General features: G+C 36.6%; 1 protein-coding gene across 1 annotated transcript in view; it reads right to left on the minus strand.

Moving 5' to 3' along the window:
• The window catches only part of LOC145981916 (peripheral plasma membrane protein CASK-like), a 902,867-nt gene that overhangs the window by 457,262 nt on the left and 422,484 nt on the right, over positions 1-23,121 (minus strand). The window contains exon 7 of the mRNA XM_083115412.1: positions 9,907-10,082. Within this exon, the coding sequence (XP_082971538.1) occupies positions 9,907-10,082 (176 nt within the window). The remainder of the gene's footprint in view (positions 1-9,906; positions 10,083-23,121) is intronic.

Raw genomic sequence — 23,121 nt, forward strand, 5'->3', positions numbered from 1 at the left:
TTATACTCCCTACATTCCTGCTCATAATAAGGAGTCGAAGGTATCTTGCTTAAGGATCTTTTTTCGATGTAAACCTAAAAGTTGACTTTTCAGATTACGTACATAATCTTCTGGGCAGAAATGCGCACTGCAGATTCTAGCATTAGCATGATTCACGTTAGCGTTTCCACACGAATCCAAAGCTCGGTGACCGAAGAATCCTTTTGAAAAACGTATATAACGTATATATTATGTTCAATGTACTTGGAAGATGTATCTTGTGCTGAACTAAAATAAATAATAATAACAAGTGGTGTGCGGTATCTCGGAAAGTCGGGACCGGGATAGGAAAGAAAAATTCCGTCCCTATCACGACTTCAGCAAATGACTTCCCTAAATTTCTGGATCCCGAGCAGTCGGGAAATACCGAATGGTCATTTTAAAATGGTATTAATTCTTGACGTTTTCTACATTGCAAGTGTCTGTAATTTTTCGGAAATTGTTAGTTTTCATTCCAGAAATGCAAAGAAAATCACTTAAGGTGAAAATGAGAATTTGAGATTTCCCGACTAGTCGAGAAATTACGAATATTTCCCGTCCCGAATGTCGGGATTTAAAAAAAATTCCCGTTCAGATCAAAAATATTCTGTCCCGCATAACAATAAGTACCTATCTATATTTATTTTCAATTTGTCTGGAGCCACAAAATGTAAATGGGTGGAAATGCTCATTTGTGTACTCGATTTTGTGTGTTCAGTGTCTGGCATGGTTTCCTATCTGCATAGTGCAACACTAGCGCATAGATTTGGAATTCATTTCATGGATAAATTCACCTCTTACCGTCGTTTCGTCATTACGAGTAAACAACGGATTGGCCCAACCTATACTTCTAATAACCTTGAGTTGTATTACCCACAGGCAGTAGGAACTGGATTACACCTTGGGCATGCCAGTTACCACTGAATGCAGGAACAGATCACTTTATTACTGTTATCATTATAATTTATTATAACATTTTTAAGAGTATTTTAACAAATAATAATGTCACTCAACTTCAGGCTGATCTCAATAGAATGACATATTGGTGCAAGATTAATGAAATGGAAATTAACTTGAAAAAGTGTTAAGTTTTAAGATGTATGTACTAAGAAAGTTCATTACATAGTCTCCAACTATTATATTTATCAAAATAAAATCCAACTGTGTGCAAGTCAAAGACTTAGGAATATTAATAGACTCCTCTCTCATATTTGATGAGCACATTTCAGAAATTTGCAAAAGAGCGAAGAAGATGCTTGGTTATATATTTTTCACATGGAAAGTTTTTCAAAAAGAAAATACCTTAATATACCTGTATAAAACAACAGTTCACTCTATTCTTGAATATGCTAATGAATTATGGTTTCTGACAGCCACCAGTCACCTTCAAAAAGCTGAATCACTTCAAAAACTTTTTATCAGGTTATTATGCACAAAGTTTAAAAAAATTACTATGACCAACATTACTCTGATTGGTTAACACAGTTGAATATGTTTACCTTAGAAGAAAGAAGAAAACTGAAAAGGATAAATTTTGTAGAGAAGATCTTAACTTTCCAAGTTGACAGTGAATATTTTTTGAATAATATATCTTATAATGATGGTAAAAAATTATAAAATTCCCAGATATTCTGATAGATATATCTCAATTCTTACATGCCTAAATAAGGCCAGAGGTTTAGTAACTGAACTTGTTGAAAAATACAATTTGAATTTATGATGATGTATAAGATGGGAGGATCCAATGTATTATTTTATAATTATGTATTCAATTCTGTAATTTTATATGGCCAATTTTGGTATAGTAATGTTGTTTAATGGTACTCATCACTTAAATGTTATTATAATGAAAACTGAGGGTGTGGAAGGGGTTCTGACCCAAATACAATGGGTGCAGAAGCACCCTCTTGCACCCCTTGCTGTCACCTAAGCAGCCAGGAGATATAAATAAAATTTGAGAATCAATATGCAACCATGCTATTGCAAACAATTCATGTTACTGGACTTAGACATGGTTAGATGTTCATGTACACATGAAATGTGCAAACTTATCCATGTACCCGGATACAGGAATACATTTGCATGTTGGTGTGTACATGAATATGATTATAATGAGATTACAATTCCAACATAAAATGATACACAAGAGCACCTGATGTCCACAGACATTATCATAAGACATAAGCATTACGAGGGCCACTATTTATATTTTGAGCCTTGGCAACACTGATTCAAGTTAGGTGCGATTTGACATTTGCATGGAATCGTCTGGCATTACTGACCATAATGTACTTCAAATGTTTTGTCAATAGCTTCATTTGTGTTGTTTATGTTGCCTTGGATATTGCATGACAACAATAAAATGGAATTAACTCATGAACATTTTTGTGCGATGATTTTTTATGATTTTCGACGTGGATATCAAGATAAGAGTGCATCGATCAACTTACTTCCACATTTGGCGATGAAGCCCCATCCTTTGCCATTGTGAAACGCTGGTATAACGAATTTAATAGTGGCCGCCATTCGCTCACCGACAAGATTCGCGAAGGTCGTCCAAAATCAGTTGTTGTTCAAGAAAACATTGATGCTGTGCAAAACCTAATACTGCAAGATCATCATGTGACATACTGTGAGATTGAGGCAACAATAGGCATTAGTTCCACCAGCATATATAAAATATTACATGATCATTTAGCTGTGAGAAAGGTATGTTCTCGTTGGATCCCACACAATTTGACAAAAACTCAAAAAGACGCTCATGTCAAATGGTGTAAACAAATGCTCAATAAATACAATCGTGGTGCTTCAAAAGACGTATACGAGGGTCACTATTTATATTTTGAGCCTTGGCAACACTGATTGAAGTTAGGCGCAATTTGACATTTGCACGGAATCGTCTGGCATTATTGACCATAACGTACTTCAAATGTTTTGTCAATAGCTTCATTTGTGTTGTTTATGTTGCCTTGGAGATTCCGCGACAACAATAAAATGGTGTGAACTTGTGAACATTTTCGTGCAATGATTTTTTACGATTTTCGATGTGGATTATCAAGACAAGAGTGCATCGATCAACTTACTTCCACATTTGGCGATGAAGCCCCATCCTTTGCCACTGTGAAACGCTGGTATAACGAATTTAATCGTGGCCGTCATTCGCTCACCAACGAGATTCGCGAAGGTCATCCAAAATCAGTTGTTTTTCAAGAAAACATTGATGCTGTGCAAAACCTAATACTGAAGATCGTCATGTGACATACTGTGAGATTGAGGCAACCATAGGCATTAGTTCCACCAGCATATATAAAATATTACATGATCATTTAGCTGTGAGAAAGGTATGTTCTCGTTGGATCCCACACAATTTGACAAAAACTCAAAAAGACGCTCGCGTCAATTGGTGCAAACAAATGCTCAATAAATACAATCGTGGTGCTTCAAAAGACGTATATAAGATTGTAACAGGTGACGAATCATGGATATATGCATATGAGCCGGAACGTAAACAGCAGTCGACTGTGTGGGTGTTTCAAGATGAACCCAATCCAACAAAAGTTGTTTGCGATCGAAGCACATCAAAACAAATGGTCGCCTTTTTTTTTTTCAGGAAAACTGGTCATGTGGTAACTGTGCCTTTAGAGGAACGTAGAACGGTCAACTCTGAATGGTACACAACAATTTGTTTGCCAGAGGTCTTCGGTCAAATACGGAAAACAAACAAACGCCGTCGGATCATTCTTCATCAAGACAATGCCAGCTGTCACACATCTCGTCTAATTGCGTGGACAACGATTTTCGTCGGCGGAAGATGACGTTGATGCGTTCAAAAACCATATTATGGAGGTGTCTCAAGAAGATTGGAAAAACTGCTTTGACAAATGGTTCGAACGAATGCAAAAGTGTATTGACCATAAAGGAGAATACTTCGAAAAACAATAAAGCAGTTTTCAATGCCAAATTCCTGTTTTTTCATTGTTAGGCTCAAAATATAAATAGTGACCCTTGTATAAGATTGAAACAGGTGACGAATCATGGATATATGCATATGAGCCAGAACGTAAACAGCAGTCGACTGTATGGGTGTTTCAAGATGAACCCAATCCAACAAAAGTTGTTCGCGATCGAAGCACATCGAAACAAATGGTCGCCTGTTTTTTCGGGAAAACTGGTCATGTGGGAACTGTGCCTTTAGAGGAACGTAGAACGGTCAACTCTGAATGGTACACAACAATTTGTTTGCCAGAGGTCTTCGGTCAAATACAGAAAACAAACAAACACCGTCGGATCATTCTTCATCAAGACAATGCCAGCTGTCACACATCTCGTCTAACAACGGACTTTATGAACAGTCAAAAAATTGAATTGATGGGTTATCCGCTGTACAGTCCTGATTTGGCACCCAATGACTTCTTCTCGTTCCCGAATGTCAAGAATAAATTGTGTGGACAACGATTTTCGTCGGCGGAAGATGCCGTTGATGCGTTCAAAAACCATATTATGGAGGTGTCTCAAGAAGATTAGAAAAACTGCTTTGACAAATGGTTCGAACGAATGCAAAAGTGTATTGACCATAAAGGAGAATACTTCGAAAAACAATAAAGCAGTTTTCAATGCCAAATTCCTGTTTCTTCATTGTTAGGCTCAAAATATAAATAATGACCCTCGTATCACCTAAATAGACTATTTTTTAGTAAATGAAAGAAAGGGCTGATACAGTATGTAAGAACAATAAGAGGTTTGAATTGGGCCCTAAATTCTTTCTTTCTCTGTCAGGTGGTAGTCAAACAAAAAAGAATACCTGTACGAGAAAGGAAACCAGAGCAACAGATAAAATGGAATTAAAAGTAACATGCACAGTAAATAAATTTTGAAACAATATTGAAAAAGATTTGAGTCAAAATTCAGAAATGATAATAAGACACTCAAGATATAAGTGAAGATTGGAAAACTATGAAAGAACAGTTCTGAAAACTGTTTCTGATGCAATATAAAAACAAGATCACAAACCAAGGAATGAATGTGGAATAACATGTAAGTAGAAAAAACTGCAAAAGAGATGACAAAACTAGAGCAAACCAAGAAGAACAGAAAAAAAAGATAATTGCTAGTGATGTAAGCAAAAAGAAGAAAGGGAATGGTTAAATAATAAGATAAAACAGAGAGGACTTTCATAACAGAAATGATAAGAAAATTTTTAAGCCTGTGAAATCTTATAGGGAGAATTATACTGTTCGAATTACAGGATGTAAAGGTTCATCTAAAGAACTGATATCTGACAAGAAAAAGCACTACTCCATTGGACAGAGTATTTTCACAATTTATTAAATTGTGAACTATTACAGTCTGGGTATGAATTGTATGAGATACAAGAAGATATTGGAATGCCTATTCCAACTTTTGATGAGGTAAACAAGATCATAAAATCACTGAAAACAAAGTCAGATAATATCCCAGCAGAACTAGTAAGACGTGGAGGATTATATGTTAAGCTAGTTGATACTCAACACATGGAATAAAGAAAATTCCACAGGAATGGGTAGGTGGTATCACCTGCCCAATTATCAAAAGGAGAGACAGGCTGTAGTGTAAAATAATGCACCTAAATGCCATGTTCAAAATCCTTGATGTACAAAATCTTTGTAATTCTACTACAAAATAGGCTTTCTGTAAGTAAAGAACACAAATTAGGCTTATCAAATTGGATTTAGATGAAACAGATCCAAACTTGACAATTTATTTATATTAAGTCAGATATGTGAAAAGTGCCATGAACATTATGTCAAATGATACATCTTTATTGATTTCAGCAAGCATTTTACTTAGTAAATAGAAACTTAATGTCTCAGATACACTAATAAGACTAATACATTTGACATTCCAAAATACTACAGCCAAAATTAAAAATAAACAAAAATAATCTGAGGGAGAAATTTCGGATTAGCACAGGAGTAAAACAAGGAGTTCTCTTATCAACAATTTCATTTGGCACAAACATGGATGCAGTTAATTCAAAAGTTGGATATTTGAGTTAGCACCAAGTCAAGTCAACAAAGCAGACAGCAGCATAATTACTGCAAGAACTGAGCAATCAATGGTTAACTACCTTGTGAAACTAAAGCAAAAGGTAATGAAATATGGATGAATAGTGAATGAAAATAAGACACAGTACATGGAATGAACAAGAAGAAATATTCAAGAAAGAAAGACAATGCAAATAGAACAGGTTCAGTCATTTTAATATCTCGAGTCAACAATAAACGGAAACAATTCAATTGAAGAAGAGATTAAAGAAAGAATTGCAGCCAGAAATAGAGCATACTATGCAAATAAAAATATAATTGCCTGCTGAATTAGTTTCCCTGGAAAATAAAATGAAATTTTATCAAACCATAATAAGACCTGTAGTTATATATTGTTGTGAGACTTGGGTACTCAAAGATGATATAATTTGAAAACAGATGATGTTTGAAAGAGAGATATTAAGGGGAAAGTATGGTCGAACAAGACAGTAAATGGTGTAGCTAATAAAATAAAACAAGGGGTTGGATATATTCATAAAATATAAGAAGCTATATGAAGGCTCAAAGACTGAGTTCGCTGGGTCACAGTGAAAGAATGCCTGAAGAAAGAATTGTAAAGCAAATACAGTGTGTCCGTAAAGTCATGGTGCACTTTTGACCGGTCACAGGAAAGCAACAAAACAAGATAGAAATGTGAAATCTTCACCAAATAAAAGAAAAACTCTCCAAGTTTCCGTACTATGATGCGCAAGCGTGTGCGCACACAGGTCATGACGCAACACTACGAACTGCGCAGCAGCGGATCTGCCCTCGCCCACGCCAGTCAAGATGTGGACTGTACAGAAGCGCTTCGTTGTACATGCGACGATATTTACGTTGCACTTTGCTCACGGATTCGAACTTCGCAAGCCACAGAACACACTGGACTTGCCTCTGTACCGTCCACATCTCGACTGGCGTGGGCGAGGGCTGATCCGCTGCTGCGCAGTTCGTAGTGTTGCGTCATCACTTGTGTGCGCACACGCTTGCGCATCATAGTACGGAAACTTGGAGAGTTTTCCTTTTATTTGGCGAAGATTTCACATTTCTATCTTTGTTTGTTGCTTTCCTGTGACCGGTCAAAAGTGCACCATGACTTTACGGACACACTGTATACAACTGGAAACCCACAGTTACAAGATAACAAGGAAGACCTAAGATCAAATAGATATTATATGTTGTGAGGAATATCAAAAGACACATGAATAGTCAAAACGAGAGGGAAAATGTATTGAATAGAGATGGATGGAAGAAGGTAACTAAGCAGACCAAAGTCCATAAAAAGATGTAGTTCCAATGTTTCACCAGCCTCCCGCTGGCACTGTCAAAGACAAAATGGAGTTAAAAACAGGTATGGGTATTAAGAAAGCAGGAGCATACTGTATAGTTCTACTGTGGGTAAAACTTTGGAACTTTTAATGTTTTACTCTTGTGTGTGTTGTGCAAGACTAACAACATATGGTGATGTTAAGTACTTATGTAATTTACTAATTAAGTACATAAGTAAATAATAAACACTTTAATTTGGGAGGAGGACAATAAGAAGATAATTACAATAGTACAAAGAAATCACCAAATAAGAATGTCATTCATATGTTATTTTGAACTCTACATAACATGTGACAAAACATACTATCCTACATCTTGGGCTGAAAAATACATTCTAATCACCATTTAATGTTGTATATAATGCATTCTATCTTGTTATAAGTAGAGATATTTCACAAAATTATCTTAGTCACAAATAAGCAACCAGTCATCTTGGCCCTGATACAACAGTATGCAATTCATCACATCACTTCAATGGGGTCTGATGATATGAATGATAAGTATGTGAAACGTAACTACAGACAGTGTGCTATTATGATATTAAGTAGTGACTAATCCATAATATCTTATTTAAAATTGAGAAGAACAATCAGATTGCCAATAATATTTATGTAAGCAAGACTCGAGTTTGACCACTTGGAAGGGGTGCATCTCCACTGGCCTCAGCAAATGGCATATGGTCAAAATTGAGGCAAAAACACTTCTAGTGGGAGCAACACTGCACATGAAGTTGGTAAAAGACCAAAGAGAAGACCAAGGGGTAGGTGGAAAGACTGAGCAGTGGAGAGTGCAAGAGGAAGGACAGGATTGAAGCAAACTGCAAAAAGAGGAGTACTGAAAGATCAGGAAAAGAACAAACAATGTCAGTCCATCCAGACACTTGAAATAGTGAAGGCAATAATGACTTTATTGTAGTATTGACAACAAGGATATTTAATTCGCAGGAACTATCTTGCATTTTGACACACACAAAATGTAGGAAAATAAGTGAAAAATGAAAGCTCTACAAGGAAACCTGGCTCTCTGAGCCAACCTTGTCTTGCCTGATCTTTTACTTTCATTGTTTTACCTGTGTGGAACTTTCTCTGTCAGGGTTATTGTAACAGGATCTGTTGCTTTTGAAACACTGATGAACAGTGGCATAGCGGCAGCATCCCCCACAACCTTCGCAATGCAGAGGGAGGGGGCAAGGTGTAGGGGCCCCGCAGTGTCTTCTATATGCTTCTGAAATTTTATATCATTCCAAAAATTCAACAGATAGTCCCTTATACGGGGGAAAATTATTTATGAAATTCATGTAGATCAACAATCACACAATTGAAATTGAAAATCTTTTGAGGTAGAAAAAAAGGTAAAGTGCTCCCCTGTGCTTTTCAAAGGAGATCATTGTTAGTTTGTTACTGTTGGTGAACTTAGAATACTATTTAGTGTGTAAGTGTAAATATAGAGCCAAAATGGCCATAAATTGTGAATAAATAAATAAATCACTGCTGGCTATGCCACTGCATTGAAGCACAAGAAAATATTTATAATTTCCTCACCCAGTAATTTTTCAGAGATTCATATCCAGGCAGTATCCAGAATCTACTTCCCTGATACAAGTTGATAACAAAAAATGGGAAGGTTAAAAGTTAATATCTTCTTCATTGTGGCTTCGACGTGGAAAAGAGAGGAGTTCCTACTGTACGTTCGGCCACTACTCTAGCATCATTATAGTAGTCTCTATAATTTCTATCACTACAGGACCCCATTGTTTTACTTGCAGGGAAGGAGGGGTGGGGGCTACAGAAAACTGTGCTATACCACTGCTGATGACGGCAATGGTGCCTAGTCTACCAGCATGGAGCTGTATATTATCTTATCATTTGGCACAAACAGGAGTTGTTCTGCATAGAAATTTAATTGAAAAATAAAGTTGAGAGACAATTCCACACTGGAAAAACAGTGAAAGTGAAAAATCAGGTGAAACCAAGGCTGACTAAGTAGCTAGTTGGTAGAGCAATTGCACAGTATGTCAGAGAGCAAGGTGTAAGTTGTGGTTGAGACTGAATTTGTTTGCTAAAATTTCCACATTCATAAGAATGTTTGTCACTAGTCGATAAGAAGTTTCTGAATTCATGATTATGTCTAATATTCTTTTCAAAATTATGCCAGAGCATTGGCATATGCATGGGGGAAGCTAATGGGGCTACAGCCCCTACAGAAATTTTGAGAAAAACAAAATTTTAAATTGACAAGCAGTAAGGAACTCGGTCAAACCAAAGTGGTAAATCCAAACCCATCTTGCTATGTAACATAAACCTTCCCAGGCCCCCTCCGAAAATAAATCCTGCGTATGCTAGTGGGCCAGAGTAGCTATATCATCAATTTTTCTGATTGGCCAATAAGCTTGGAAACAATCTCAAACTACTAGGAAACAACCCTAGAAAACGTCTTCAGCACAAAAGCTTCATATTGCACTTAAATTTTTCTTACCACTCTTATATTAATTACTTACATATAGTTTTCCTTTGCATATGCTTTCATACAATCTTTCTTTGGTTCCTAAAAATGGCAGTGTTCCAGAAAGAATAATATGTAGAAGAACTCCCGCTGACCAGATGTCAACAGGTTTTCCATAAGGCTTGCGTTCCACCACTTCCGGGGCCATAAAATGGGGTGTCCCTATCCGACCTAATTAAGAGAAAATAATTTTAATGTAAATTAAAAGTTATAGCATGTCAGTACATCCACAATGAAATGTTTAAAAATAATACTATAAAATGTGCAAGCAAAAAAAATTACATTAATTCTTATATTCTAAGCTGAACTTCATTTGTCTGTATCACAGCACAATTAAAGATTCATAAGAAATTTTTGTGGTCGCTATTATATTATCATCATTATTTACAAGTCATAAAACTCGAATTAAATTGAAAATACTTTGGCATTGTAGATAACTTCAGACTCGAGAAACTGGATTCACCTTGCTTGCTTTCCATAAAAATCTATCGCTCTGTTCATAAGTAGACCAATTTCAATACTCTAAAGTATTTTTTGTTTTTGTTCATGAACAGTTCTTTGTCTTTTTGTACTTTTCACAATGCAGAAACATCAGACATATGCCAATTAATCTACTGTCCCTTATGGTACCTCTGATTTATATTTTTATGTGACATTTTACTACCTGTAGTAACCCCTGTACGTTTCCTGTACAGATTCTGTGAGGAAACGTACAGGGGTTACTACAGGTAGTAACCGATTTTAAACTTTTTTAAATTGTTCAATGTTGAAATACGTGTTTTAGATGGAAATGATCTTTTAACTTCAAGGACTGTTAATTTGTAATGGATTATGGAGGCTACAACAGTTTTAGGCATACTTTTTGAATTCCTGTCTAACCCATATCAAAAATCCACACCCTTATTCCTGGTTTTTAAAATATCTTGACATGGCTATGGAAAGTTTGTCGTAGTCGAAGTTTTGGACCTGAAGAAGAGAACAGTAGATTCTCAAAACGTCATTTTGTAAATAACATACTCATAAAATTTAAGTACCATTTTTTGTGTTTTCTGAATATTTTTAAATATTTTTAAAATACGTGTTATTATTTTAAAAAGGTTGCATCTTGATATTTTCTGCTGCACTATAAGCATTTGAAATTTCTTGAAATTAACAGTTTTTATTCAAGAAGTGCAAAAACAAATACTTGAAGGGGAAATATTGTGTACAATTTGAGATTTCCACTGCATCAGGAAATTTAGAAAATTTCCGACGAGGTTCATAAATGGAGATTTCTTTTTTCAGTCCCAAGTGGCAGGATTAGTAATATTTCCTTTTCAATCCTGTCCTGACCTGATCAAATATTTTTCCATCCTGTGTACCCCTAGTTATGGCAGTCAACATGATTGTAAAGTCTCTTGTGAAAACATTGTCTTATTATTTTGTTGGACATGGCAGTTAATTGCTGTAACTGACAGCCTGTATATCTAAGAAAACAATATTCTTTGTAATAAAATATCGCTAAAATTTCACCATTTGAATTACATGAACTTTTTTCAGATATCTCAGGGGAGGGGCAAGTGCCCCCTCTGTTGGTGCCCTTGAATATTACATTTTATGAGTATGGGAAGATATGAATTTTCAATAAACAGATGCCTGAAAATGAAAACGTGACAATTCAGTTATTTTTTTATGTGTAATTCAACTTAAGATGGTGTGTATCAAGTGGCATGCTGCTGGGGAGGAAAGGGGGCGGAGGGGCCCCAATGCAATTTAAAAGGATTTAAAGGATAAGTATATTAATTGTAATTTTCTTCGCAAATTTCTTATTAGTTTCTACTGAAAATACAAGATGTGAATAGGATTTAGATTTTCAACATTTCTCGAAAATGCCATTATATTACACAAATTAAATTTATTCAAATCTTAAAACTATTAAATTAATTTTAACACAAAGTATAATAAATAGACTTTACTGAAAGTACATGAAATTCGCAAATTGCAAGATTCTGTTTCTTGCCATGTTTGTCTCACACAAATGGAATTAAAAAAATACACCAGAAGTAACTTTCAGTAATGTAACTTAAAACTAAGTACTGTAGTTACTTACCCGATTGCTTCAATCACAAAGGCACAACAAGTACAGGCAGACACACTTTTCAATTACACAGTAGAAAGTAGTGAAAGTAATAAGATTTCACTCTTGCACACTCTCCAAAAAGGAGCTACTCTACACATGGCATTCAGGCGTGCACAGGGGAACTCCCACATAACTTCAACAGGAACTGTGACCTGCTAACATGCACGACAAATAACATGCTGCAATACCTCGCATGCAACACAGGGCCAACAGGCAAATGAAGCATTGGTGAAAAATCAATTCTTTTCATATTGCATGACAAGCTACGGCTAAGAAAGAAAAGATCTCAAAAGATTAAAATGTAACTTGCATGCAACTCAAAAAGAAGTAAAAAAAAATAAAATAATAAAGAGCTTGTGATAGAATGAAGAAAGTAGTACTTGTATATAGTTGCTGCATAGATTTATATAAGAATAAATATATTTGAATGGTTCTAGATTATTTTCTTTGAATGTGATAGGAAGGAAGATATTTATATTGTGGCTCCATAAGATACTAATAATATAAGTCAGTCATCTTTCATTCTATTTTACTATTAACATTAAACCAAAATCCATAACCAGCTTATTAAGTTTATAAGTTGGATATATACAGGGTGTTCATAAAGTCCCGGTACCATTACAAAAACATAGCTCGGGAACTACATGCAATAGAACACTGCTGTTGATTGCAAAGTGTGTATGATAACCTGCAACAAATGTAAACAAACAAACCGTCATTATCAGTGTTATAATACACATTTTGCAATCAACAGCACTGTTCTATTGCATGTAGTTTCCAAGCTATGATTTTGTAATGGTACCGGGACTTTATGAACACCCTGTATATTTTAAACATTGTTTCGATTATATTTCATCACTAGCTTCTTTCCTAATTATCGTACTAGCACAAGAAAATAAGTTCGTTAACAATTATACAAACTTTTCCATATATCGGTCTCATTTTATGGATGTTTTGGATCAACAATCATGCAATCTTGGTTGAATATCTTCTAATGATGCTATTTATTTACATGTATTCCTCCATGTTTCAGCATTATATGGGAACATAAGAAACTGAACCAAGTATATGTTTTAAAATTAGTTATGAAGAGCACAGTAATAAAGATAATTGGAAATAATTTTAATACTTCAGTGATGGTTCTTTGAACCTTGGACCTCCACATTAGCTACTGAACCAATATGCAGACGAGGTCATCAAATTAACATAGTGGTCAAGTGTTGGAAAAACAAAGGGTTTCAAATATGTATATGTAAAAAAGAAGAGAAAAGGAATAATACACACTCTTTATGTGTACTTTTGTGGTTCTTACATTGGTAGAGGGGAATCCCTTAAAGTACAAGGCTTGGGCAAATATGAATTATAATGCATAAATAGGGCCATGCCTCTAATTCCTTTATTGAAACCAAAGTAGGTAATTTTCAAAATACTCTCCCTGGTTGACAATACGCTGGCACCTGATGTCGCTCAGGAAAAAGTTCTTTGTTTGGAGGAGTGCCCAGTCCAGAATAATACGTATAACCTCCTCATCACTGCCAAACTTTTGCCCACTCAGATGCTCATTGAGGTGACCAAAGAGGCGATAGTCAGATGGTGAAAGATCCAGACTATATGGAGGATGTGGGACAAAGTTCCATCTAAGTTTCTGGCTTGTAGCCATGATTCGAGCAGCCACGTGTGGATGGGCATTATCCTGCAGAAATGACACTGTCATTTGTGACCTTTTTCTCTTGTTTCTAGTGGTGGTCACTTCACTTCACCTTTGATCGTACAACACTCCGTGAGAAAATTCAGCTGCAGTATTCCTTAGGAGTCCAAGAAGAAGCTGGGCAGTATCTTCTTGCGTGTTAAAGGCATCTTGGGTCGGCATGTATCCAGTTCATTTTCCACCATTTGCCAACTTTTATTAAAGGCACTGCACAACTTATACTCAACAACATCTGACAGCATATTCTCAACATATTGTTGTTTCAATCTGACACAAATTTTACACTGTTTACAGCCTTCTTTGGTGAGGAATTTGATTACAATGCTCTGTTTCATGCTCACATGCACATTTATTTCACTCATCGTTCTAATGACTAACTCACTGCACAGCAATAACCGAGAGGTGCTGCAACTGACTTCAGACAGTGCTGCCAACCTCCCAATATTCCATTTCCTCCCATAGCAGATGGCAGTGTTGCACTAGGTAAAAAAAAAGGTAAAGTGCTCCCCTGTGTTTAGCACCATGCCATGAAGGCGTATAGGGGGTGTGGGGGTAATGCCCCACACTTTCTTGATCCGGTCGTGAGTGGAGGTGATGTGATCAGCATCATGCCCCTGACCGCCTTTACTCCCCAGGGTTTCCTCCAGGTACCCATGTAATTCGATGCTGGGTGGGTGCCGGGGCCACTTCCATTAGAAAATTGCCCGGATTTGAACCAGCCAGGGATCGAACCCGGGACCTTTAGCATGGTAGTCAGACACGTTACCAACTGACCCACCGTGGCCCCTACGTACAAATTATAATTCATATTTGCCCAAGCCTTGTACCTCAAACATTTAAAATGGCAAATGAATAATTCTGAATTTGTATGATTATTTTTATAATAATAATATAAAAGCAGTTGAGTTTCAATGTACCCAGGGACGTAACCAGGATTTTCTTTTCAGTAGGGCCCAGCCTTCAATAAAAAGCAGTGTCTTGGAAAACTATTAGAAGAAAATAATTATGAAATAACATCTTGTAATGGCTATCGAACAAGTCATTAATACAACTCGACATATTTTGAATTGTTCTTGAGCTAACGTCTCCATGCATTGATCAATATATCTAGATAATGTGGTAAGTTTTTTTTAAGAGTCCAGACCTGAGCCTGCTGAGCCCATGTCTGTTTACTCCAATGAATGCAACTGTAAAGTTGCAACAGTTTAATACTGTTGAAATAGAAAACAAAATTAAAAAGATTCAATGTCATTGCATGGAAGAAGAATAGTGTAATTCTGCATTTTCATAGTGCCCCTTTGTATGGTGTGCAGTGAGTGTTTTGCAAATTGAAAAGGGGAATAGAATGAATGATAGCTCACTCAATACATTTCTTAAGGATTAGTAACTCTGTAGGCTTGTAACATTCTAATAACATGAATCCCCCCCCCCAAAAAAATAATAAAAATGATACAATTTCTATTTGAACCATTTAGTTGAAATCAGGAAACCACTTTTCTATGCAACCCTTTTGGACTCGCTTTAAGATATGATAAAAGATGTGCATCTCAAAAAGAAACATAAAAATTTAATTATTATATTAGTAATATACATCAACCAAGACTGCATGTTGATAATAGGTCTCTATTTTCAGTTTGTTTTGCGTAGATTGTAACTGCTCCACAGCAAGAAAAGTTTTGGTGAAGAGCAAGAAAAGAACGGTAGCAGTAGAATTGAAAATGAGATAGATGGAAGAAGAAGGAAGTAGCAAAAATAATGAAGACACAGGCAACTGCAATTTCCAACTCAGGGAAAAACTTGTCGCAAGTAATAACTCCAATCAGATTCTCATAATTTATCTTTCTCTGTAGATTTACCATGAAAATAAAAAATATGGAATTTCATTGACAAAAATATTAGTGATCTTCAAATGGCTGAGAGTAAGGTAAGGAAGATTTCACACTGAAGCGGCAACATTTCACACCATATGGTATTATATGTTGCACAAGCCTGTATTTACTTGGTGAAATCCTTGAATGACACATATGTGCCTCTTGTCACTTCAGTGCGACATCTCCCTTAGATGTCCTCCAGCAACTTCTTTCACATTAATAGCAAATGGTGAGGAGGTGATCCGCCCCGAGATATCTACAACTAATAATAAATCACCAATTAAAATAAGAGTAAATAGCAAATGTCCCTTGCTTAAACTTCTAAAAAGATGACCTGCCTCCCACCAAGACTTCCAAAACTAACAAGATGGCCTCTAACATTAGTAACAAGCTCCCAATAAATATTACAAGTCATAGTTAAAACAAGGTCTCTGCCCCACCCCCTCCCCCACCACAACCATCACTGCAAGAGAAGGTCATTAACCAGCTACGGAGAGTAAGGGAAGAGCCGTGCACAGATAAGCCGTAAATTATTTTCCACAAGAACTCTTGTACTTTTTAATTAGGGATAAGACTGATTCATGCTGCACAGTGATATTTGACTCATAATAGGGTATTAGTGTATACAGAGGCGTGGCGCGCATGTAACCGGTGTTACCGCACGTAACATAAAAAATGTAAAGAAATTAAAAAGTTTTTTTGTTAATAAAATAACAACATTGTTAAATAAGTTAACCAAGTTGAGTGTATATTGCGAGGACATTTTTTCTGCAGCCGACAAAAGCGAAGAGACAGGCCGTTCCGCTACCCTCAAGAGGCAACAGGAGGAAAGGACGCCAATGCAAAAGAACGGCGGGGAAAGACTTGAGGAAGCAAGTGTGCTACGGGGTTATTCATATCTCAGCAAATGTTGTCACATTGAATTTCCAGAAAGAGCTAAATCCCGCCTAAAACGGGGATACTATTTCTCTGAAGCAACAAGAGCTAGACTGCAAAGCCAAAGTTAGATTTAACTACAACTGAAACTGTTTACGTAATAGATGAAAAGATAAGTACTTGATGCGATTCGTGATTTGGACAAACCTTGCTCCAAAAAACTAAGTTGGCAACAGTAGAACGTACATCTGGATTCCCCTTCCACTGCTGGAGGAGGGGAATTCTGTCGTCTGCAGAAACGTCAAACTGACCCGATTATGTGGTTCTTCTTCCCCTTTCCACCTCTTTGCAAAGAAACCGAGATGGTTGACAAGGCTCGACTACTATTCACTGGATTTTCACGGTAACTCTCTTATGAGTGGTAGTTCTTTCTAGCAGTGATTGTGGCTAAATAAATCACTGAGCGGATTGCAAAAAAAAAAAGAACGAAATGAACAAAAATACAGATCAAAAGCATGTTTTTCTTTTGGGGGGGAGTAGGGGGGAGATGATAACTTCTGATGACCACGACTGGTAACACTCTTGAAAAAGTCACGCCACACCACTGAGTGTATATATTTATCAAGACAACCACTGGTATCAGAAATAGAAGTCAGGGATGGGGTGTCCCCTCAGTAATTTGGAAAGATTCATTACATCTACATATAATGAAGAAATTCTCTCGGTCCATCAACGGTGAGATGATGGCATAGGAAGTTTGAAGGGGGACCAGTCAACGTCCACGAAGAATGCCAGGCCGGCTGTCTGTTGTTATGGATGAATTGCTGCGTAATGTGGATGAAGTTGTGTAGCGCAATCGACGTGTCACTATTGATGAAGTCTGTGCACATTTTCCACATGTGTCGTGATCCATAATACATGACATTGTTACCAGTTACAACTACCGAAAGGTGGGTGCCAGGGAGGAAAGCACTTGCATGACATGAAAGAGCTCCAGCAAATGCATTTCTCAAAGGACTGGTATATGACGAAGGCATACAAAAACTTCCTGGTACAATAAATGCGTCAATGCCATGGGGTGCCTATGTACAAAAACAGCTCAAGGTATGAACTTTCAAAGTAAAAGTGGTTTGTTCAACTAACTTTTTTCGTTATTTTTTATTTTATCAAACGGATACAATTTTCTGGACATGACTCGTACATATTTTTCTGTACTATATTTTATTAGGAAGAGAGTCCATCCCTTCTACTTCCTCCCCAAGCTAATGGTGTCCATGCTGGAAGGTAGCTTTTCTCAGGTTTTTTTTTCTGAATCTTCCTTCCACCTCATATTATATGTGGTACCCCACATCCCTTTAAAATGAATGACAAATGAGAACTGCATCACAGAATTTCTATTTTTCATTAATATATCTGCCTTTTTTGAGTTGCATTCAAGATTGATTGATTGATTTGATGTTTTTAAGTCCACTTTATGCACAGTGAGGCTAATCAGGACTGGACCTACAGTTTAAAGTGGGATCCAAACCATTTGTGCCTCCACTGGGTATCAAACCTGGGACCCCTTGACTACAAGGTAATGATGCTACCACTGCACCATCAGGAAGGCCCAGAGTTGCATTGAAGAAAAAGATGTGAAGTTTATTCATGACAAGACTACGGATGACAATATTTAAAAGAACCAATAGAATATCTGAGAAGAGTGGAATGACCATTGTTCTGAATCTGAAACATTATCAATAATAAATACTGACTTGTCTGACAGAATGTTATCTTTATGGATACCCAATAAAAAGATACAGTTTCCTCTGCATCTTAAATTTCTTTCCACATTTGATTGGTAACAAGAAACTTCATCAATTCATTTGGATTGAACCATCTGTTTTATTTAGAGTCACATTTATGCCACTTTAAGCTAATCACAACAATGAAGATGAGTGACGATAACATGAAACTGATGAGGTCACACTTCCAAAGAACACACATGCCCAGGCCAGGGCTTGAACCTGAGAACTTTGGTCACAAGGTCAAAAGTCAACCACTCATGCTCAGCCACCAAGCTGGCAATTGAACCACAGAAGTTAGAAGACATCAATTCTGTCAAAAAAATCAAGCAATGAATTCACTACTGTAACATATTTAAAGAGTAAATGCATTGCACTTTTTTTTCTTTTCATAAACATGTGGAGGTAACACTTTACTATACTGGAGATGGATTTCTTCAAATTTACAGGAGACAGTACTTACGCAAATCATTTTCTGTAGCGTTGTTGATGTTTAGGAATGTAGTTTTGATCCATTTTAATGCGAATGCATGTGGTTTTCTACGAAAATTTATTTCCGACGTGCTATTGTTGCTGCCGCAATTTTCTTTCTGCACTAGAGCACAATACGCGCTCGTATTGTCCGTATATGCTAAATTGAACAAAATGAGTGCTAATGGAACCTAACCTAACAGGCCTAACCTAACCTAGTAGGCATACCTCGTCCCCGTGATGGTTCGTGGGGCTATCGTGAATTTTTGGGCTAATGTCAATGGTTTTTAGGACTGCCCATGGATGGTTTGTGGAAAATAATGAACAACAGTAAGTACTCGTTAATGTAAGAAATATACATTATTTTCGTTAGAAATTCATTATTTCACCTAAAGAAATGTTCCACAATGCAGAATAGTATGTTAGCAATGTAAAAAATTGCGAAATAAATCATTGATAGGTGTCTCCGGTATAGTAAAGTAGTACCCAAGTGGATTTTATCTTGTGTGGTTCATGCAAAATTAAATATACACAGGCTATTTGGAATTCAACCTCCGGTTGGCTGGTACGAGCACATGACTGCAGCAATGCAGTGCAACGAAGAATGAGTGCCATGTATGGAGAGAAGGTCATGAGAGAAGGTTGTGTGAGAAAAAGATGCTGGAAATTTTGAGAAGGACGAACTGATATGCATGACAAAGGTGGACAAGGAAGACCGTCTCTTGTGACAGATGATCTTGCTGAATGAATGGATAACATGGTTCACAAGCGCCGCTTTACAATATTGGGACTGTCTCAAGAATTTCCTCAAGTTCGGCAAACCATTCTCTACGAGATGCGACTGTCAAGTTGGGTTATCACAAGTTGTGTGCAAGGTGGTTACCAAGATTCTCACAGATGGGTGGTGTTCGGGAGTGGCTGAGTTCCCTGGGCACAACCTTCTTCGCCAAGGATACGCGAGATGCTGCAATGCAATGACAAATGCCTGAATTCAGTTGACAATTATGTTGAAAAATAGTTCAGATGCGTGTACAACTTTTGTGTATAATAAATATTGGTTTTCCTTATTTCTGTTTCATTACATGCCTCTTGGAGATTGATTTCCAAATAGCCCTCGTAGATTGTTGTAATATATCTAAATACAGCTTTAATGATGAGGTTTACACCAGGTCAAATGTCAATAATTTAAATTATTTGACAAAGTGTTATATCTTTGAAGTGAAAAATCAAAGAGGTGTACAATTGTATCAGCCAGATAAAATGTAGTTGTTTTGTTATTTATTTGCATCTTTAATGTTTTAAATGTCCTCTATCACTAGTATACTTGCATTCTAAAAATCATCTTAATATAAGTAAAAAATTGGTACCGAGAACAATGGCAAATAGGGTACTAAATGCACATACTAAGACAAAAGAGGCCAAGTTAGAACTGAACTTTTACTATATCAGGCAATTGCTGAACTGGCTTCTAGGACAAAAAAAAACAAAAAACTTAAGCATATGACAAAAATGTTGCGCTCCATATACTAACATGTCTCCATGAAAGCCTACTTCAAGATAATATTTTGTAATAAAACCCAAATTTTATATATTACCTCTATACTGTATATATGTACATTTAAAAAAAAATACAGCCACTAACGCTTTTTAAGCCAATATGTCGAACGAAACAAAATTAAAATGAAAATAACTGCTTCTAGACATCTTAAAACAGATGTATCTATGTGAAATATATTAAGTTCTCTTCAGTAATTTATAGCATGCCCAATCTAAGTTTCACTAAACACAAGATAAATTTGGTACCATGATTCTCAGCTGATTCATCATCTTTCTCCTCATCTTCATCACGAAAATCTGCCAGAAAGAGAAGAGGAAGAAGAAATCCTGCATGATATGATTTGCAACATACGTCATTTTTCAGCAATGACACATTATGCCGAGATATTTTTGGCATGACATTTGCCACAATTATATACGGAAATAAATGAAAGCAAGATAGGAATTTGAAGTCAAAGAGACAACTGTTTTTCTACTGCCTGGACTACAATACTGCAAACTTTCTACACCAAATTATTTCTGATGGGATTCCAGGACAACATCCCAGCACCACTGGAATTTTTACACTAACAATAATCAATTGCAGAATAGAGCCAACAAATTCTCTTTTGCCTAAAGGAAGAAAACCCTTAAAAAAATTAGTACAACTTGAGGCAGTTCATGCATATGCTATAGGAAAAGATCTTTCATAATCATTATAATATTTCACAAGACCAACAAACTGCAATTAATAGATTGCATGCCTTAACAAATTACAGTCCTTGTCACTAATTTACGAAAGTACAAAACCTGGATTAATTTATTTGTACCAAGATTCAAATTATGTACTTATATAGTATCCACGACCCAATTAGCATTGTGCTATATGCATATATGTACAGGGAGGTTATTTCAGTCGTTCACCGCCAGAGTGACGGCCGTTCCGCGGACTCTTCATACAACAGGTCCCGGCAAATTGCGTTCAGGAAGTCCGTAACAGAAACCGCTTGTTTTGTAATGTTTCCACTTTTCACAATTACAGTTACAATTACAATTGAAATAAGCACGTACCTTGTCGCACGGATGCAGGAAAAGGTGTCCTCCCAAATACAAATATTTCCGGCACCTTATTTCTGACATCTAATCTTAGATTAGTCATCGCTACTTTATTCTCAGTTGTCGCGACAGCACCTGCAGCTTATCGGGGGTTGGGTGAGTTGTCAGCCGCGAGAGGGCGCTTCATACTGCACGTGTCGGCAGTGATGCCAACCGTAGGGACATGTCCCTACGCATAGGGACTTTTCACTAAATTTCGCCCGCGTAGGAACGTAGGGACAGATTTTGCCAAATGAGGGAAAACGTAGGTACTTTTTTCAATCTTGGTAAATTACATTTTATGAATTAGTTTATCTGGATACTTTAGCGAGGAGGAGAAAAAAGAACTAACTAACAGATCTCCATCAGAATTTTGGAACATGTTATCGGTTACCAAAAACTTTCAAGGCAAGTTCCTTTTTGAAAACATTTCCACTCTCGCGAAAATAGTGCTAACATTGCCGCATTCTAACGCGGAAACGGAAAGAATATTTTCAATGTTAAGTGATACAAAAACAAAAAAGGGAAATAAAATGGGACCAAAATTGTTAAAGAATGCAGGAAATACAGCATCACCAACCAACATCTATCTCTTCACAGCAGCAGCATGTATGACTTCAAATAACATAATCAACAGTAAACGACTCAACGTTATTCATTAGGGGTGTGCTGGATTCTTTACTTTAAAAAGTCGTTAATTCTCGACGTTTTCTGCCTTGTAAGTTTCTGGAACTTATCGAAAGTTGTAAGTTTTTATTCTAGAAATGCAAAAACAATCACTTAAAGTGAAAATGACTTGTAAAATTCGAGATTTCCAGTGCTTCGGGAAATTTCGAACATTTCCCGTCCAGAAAATTTTCCGACTTGGTCGGGAAATTGCAAATTTTTCAGTCCCGAATGTCGGGATTTAAAAAAATTACCGTCCCGATCCCGTCCCGACCCAAAAAATTCTGTCCAGCACACCCCTATTATTCATTAAGGCAAGAATTTACAATACCGGACCCTTCTGTAATTTCTATGCTACGTCTTATACTCACGAAATAATTATTCATGATTATTTATCTCAAGTTAACATGTTGGGGTGAGGGTGAAAAAATGTTCATTAACGTGTAGAAGTTGTAAAATAAGCTTTTCAATTCTCGCAATGATTCTCCGTATACAAGTATGGTAGCCATATTTGTTGATATGAACAAATTAAAATTAGTTACGCTGTCTACAGCGTTGCCACACTGTTGATTTCATACTTGGAGAGCATGGATCGTGTAAGAATGGCGGAAGAGAACAGTAAAAAAGTTGTTAATGTTGTACAGATTGTTAGGTGGAGTGTGCAGGAGGATGGCTGTGGGCTAATTAATAAACTTATGGATTTCAGTATATTGCCCAAAGAACGTGCTTACATGTGACAGCGACAATCACGATGTAGAAGAACTGATTTGATTACAGGTAAATTTGGCAACAGTACATCAATCACAAAATTGCAGGATACGAAAATGGCGTCTTCGATGATGAACGTTTGCCGTTAAAGTGCTACGAAAATAATATTTTTTATCGGTTCGTAATCACAATTACCGCAAAACCATTCAGGAATAGCCCCACTGACCATTCTCGGTAAGTTTAGGTTAAGTTAGGTTAGGCAAACATAGTTAAAATTTGGGCTCGAAAAAAACATGCACGGGTAGCCCAACAAACCATTGACGGATAGCCCCACGAACCATTCAGGTACGGTTAGGTTAGGTTAGGATAGGCAAAC

This window comes from Lepisma saccharinum, chromosome 30 (assembly GCF_977018435.1).
Source record: "Lepisma saccharinum chromosome 30, izLepSacc3.1, whole genome shotgun sequence".
Taxonomy (NCBI): domain Eukaryota; kingdom Metazoa; phylum Arthropoda; class Insecta; order Zygentoma; family Lepismatidae; genus Lepisma; species Lepisma saccharinum.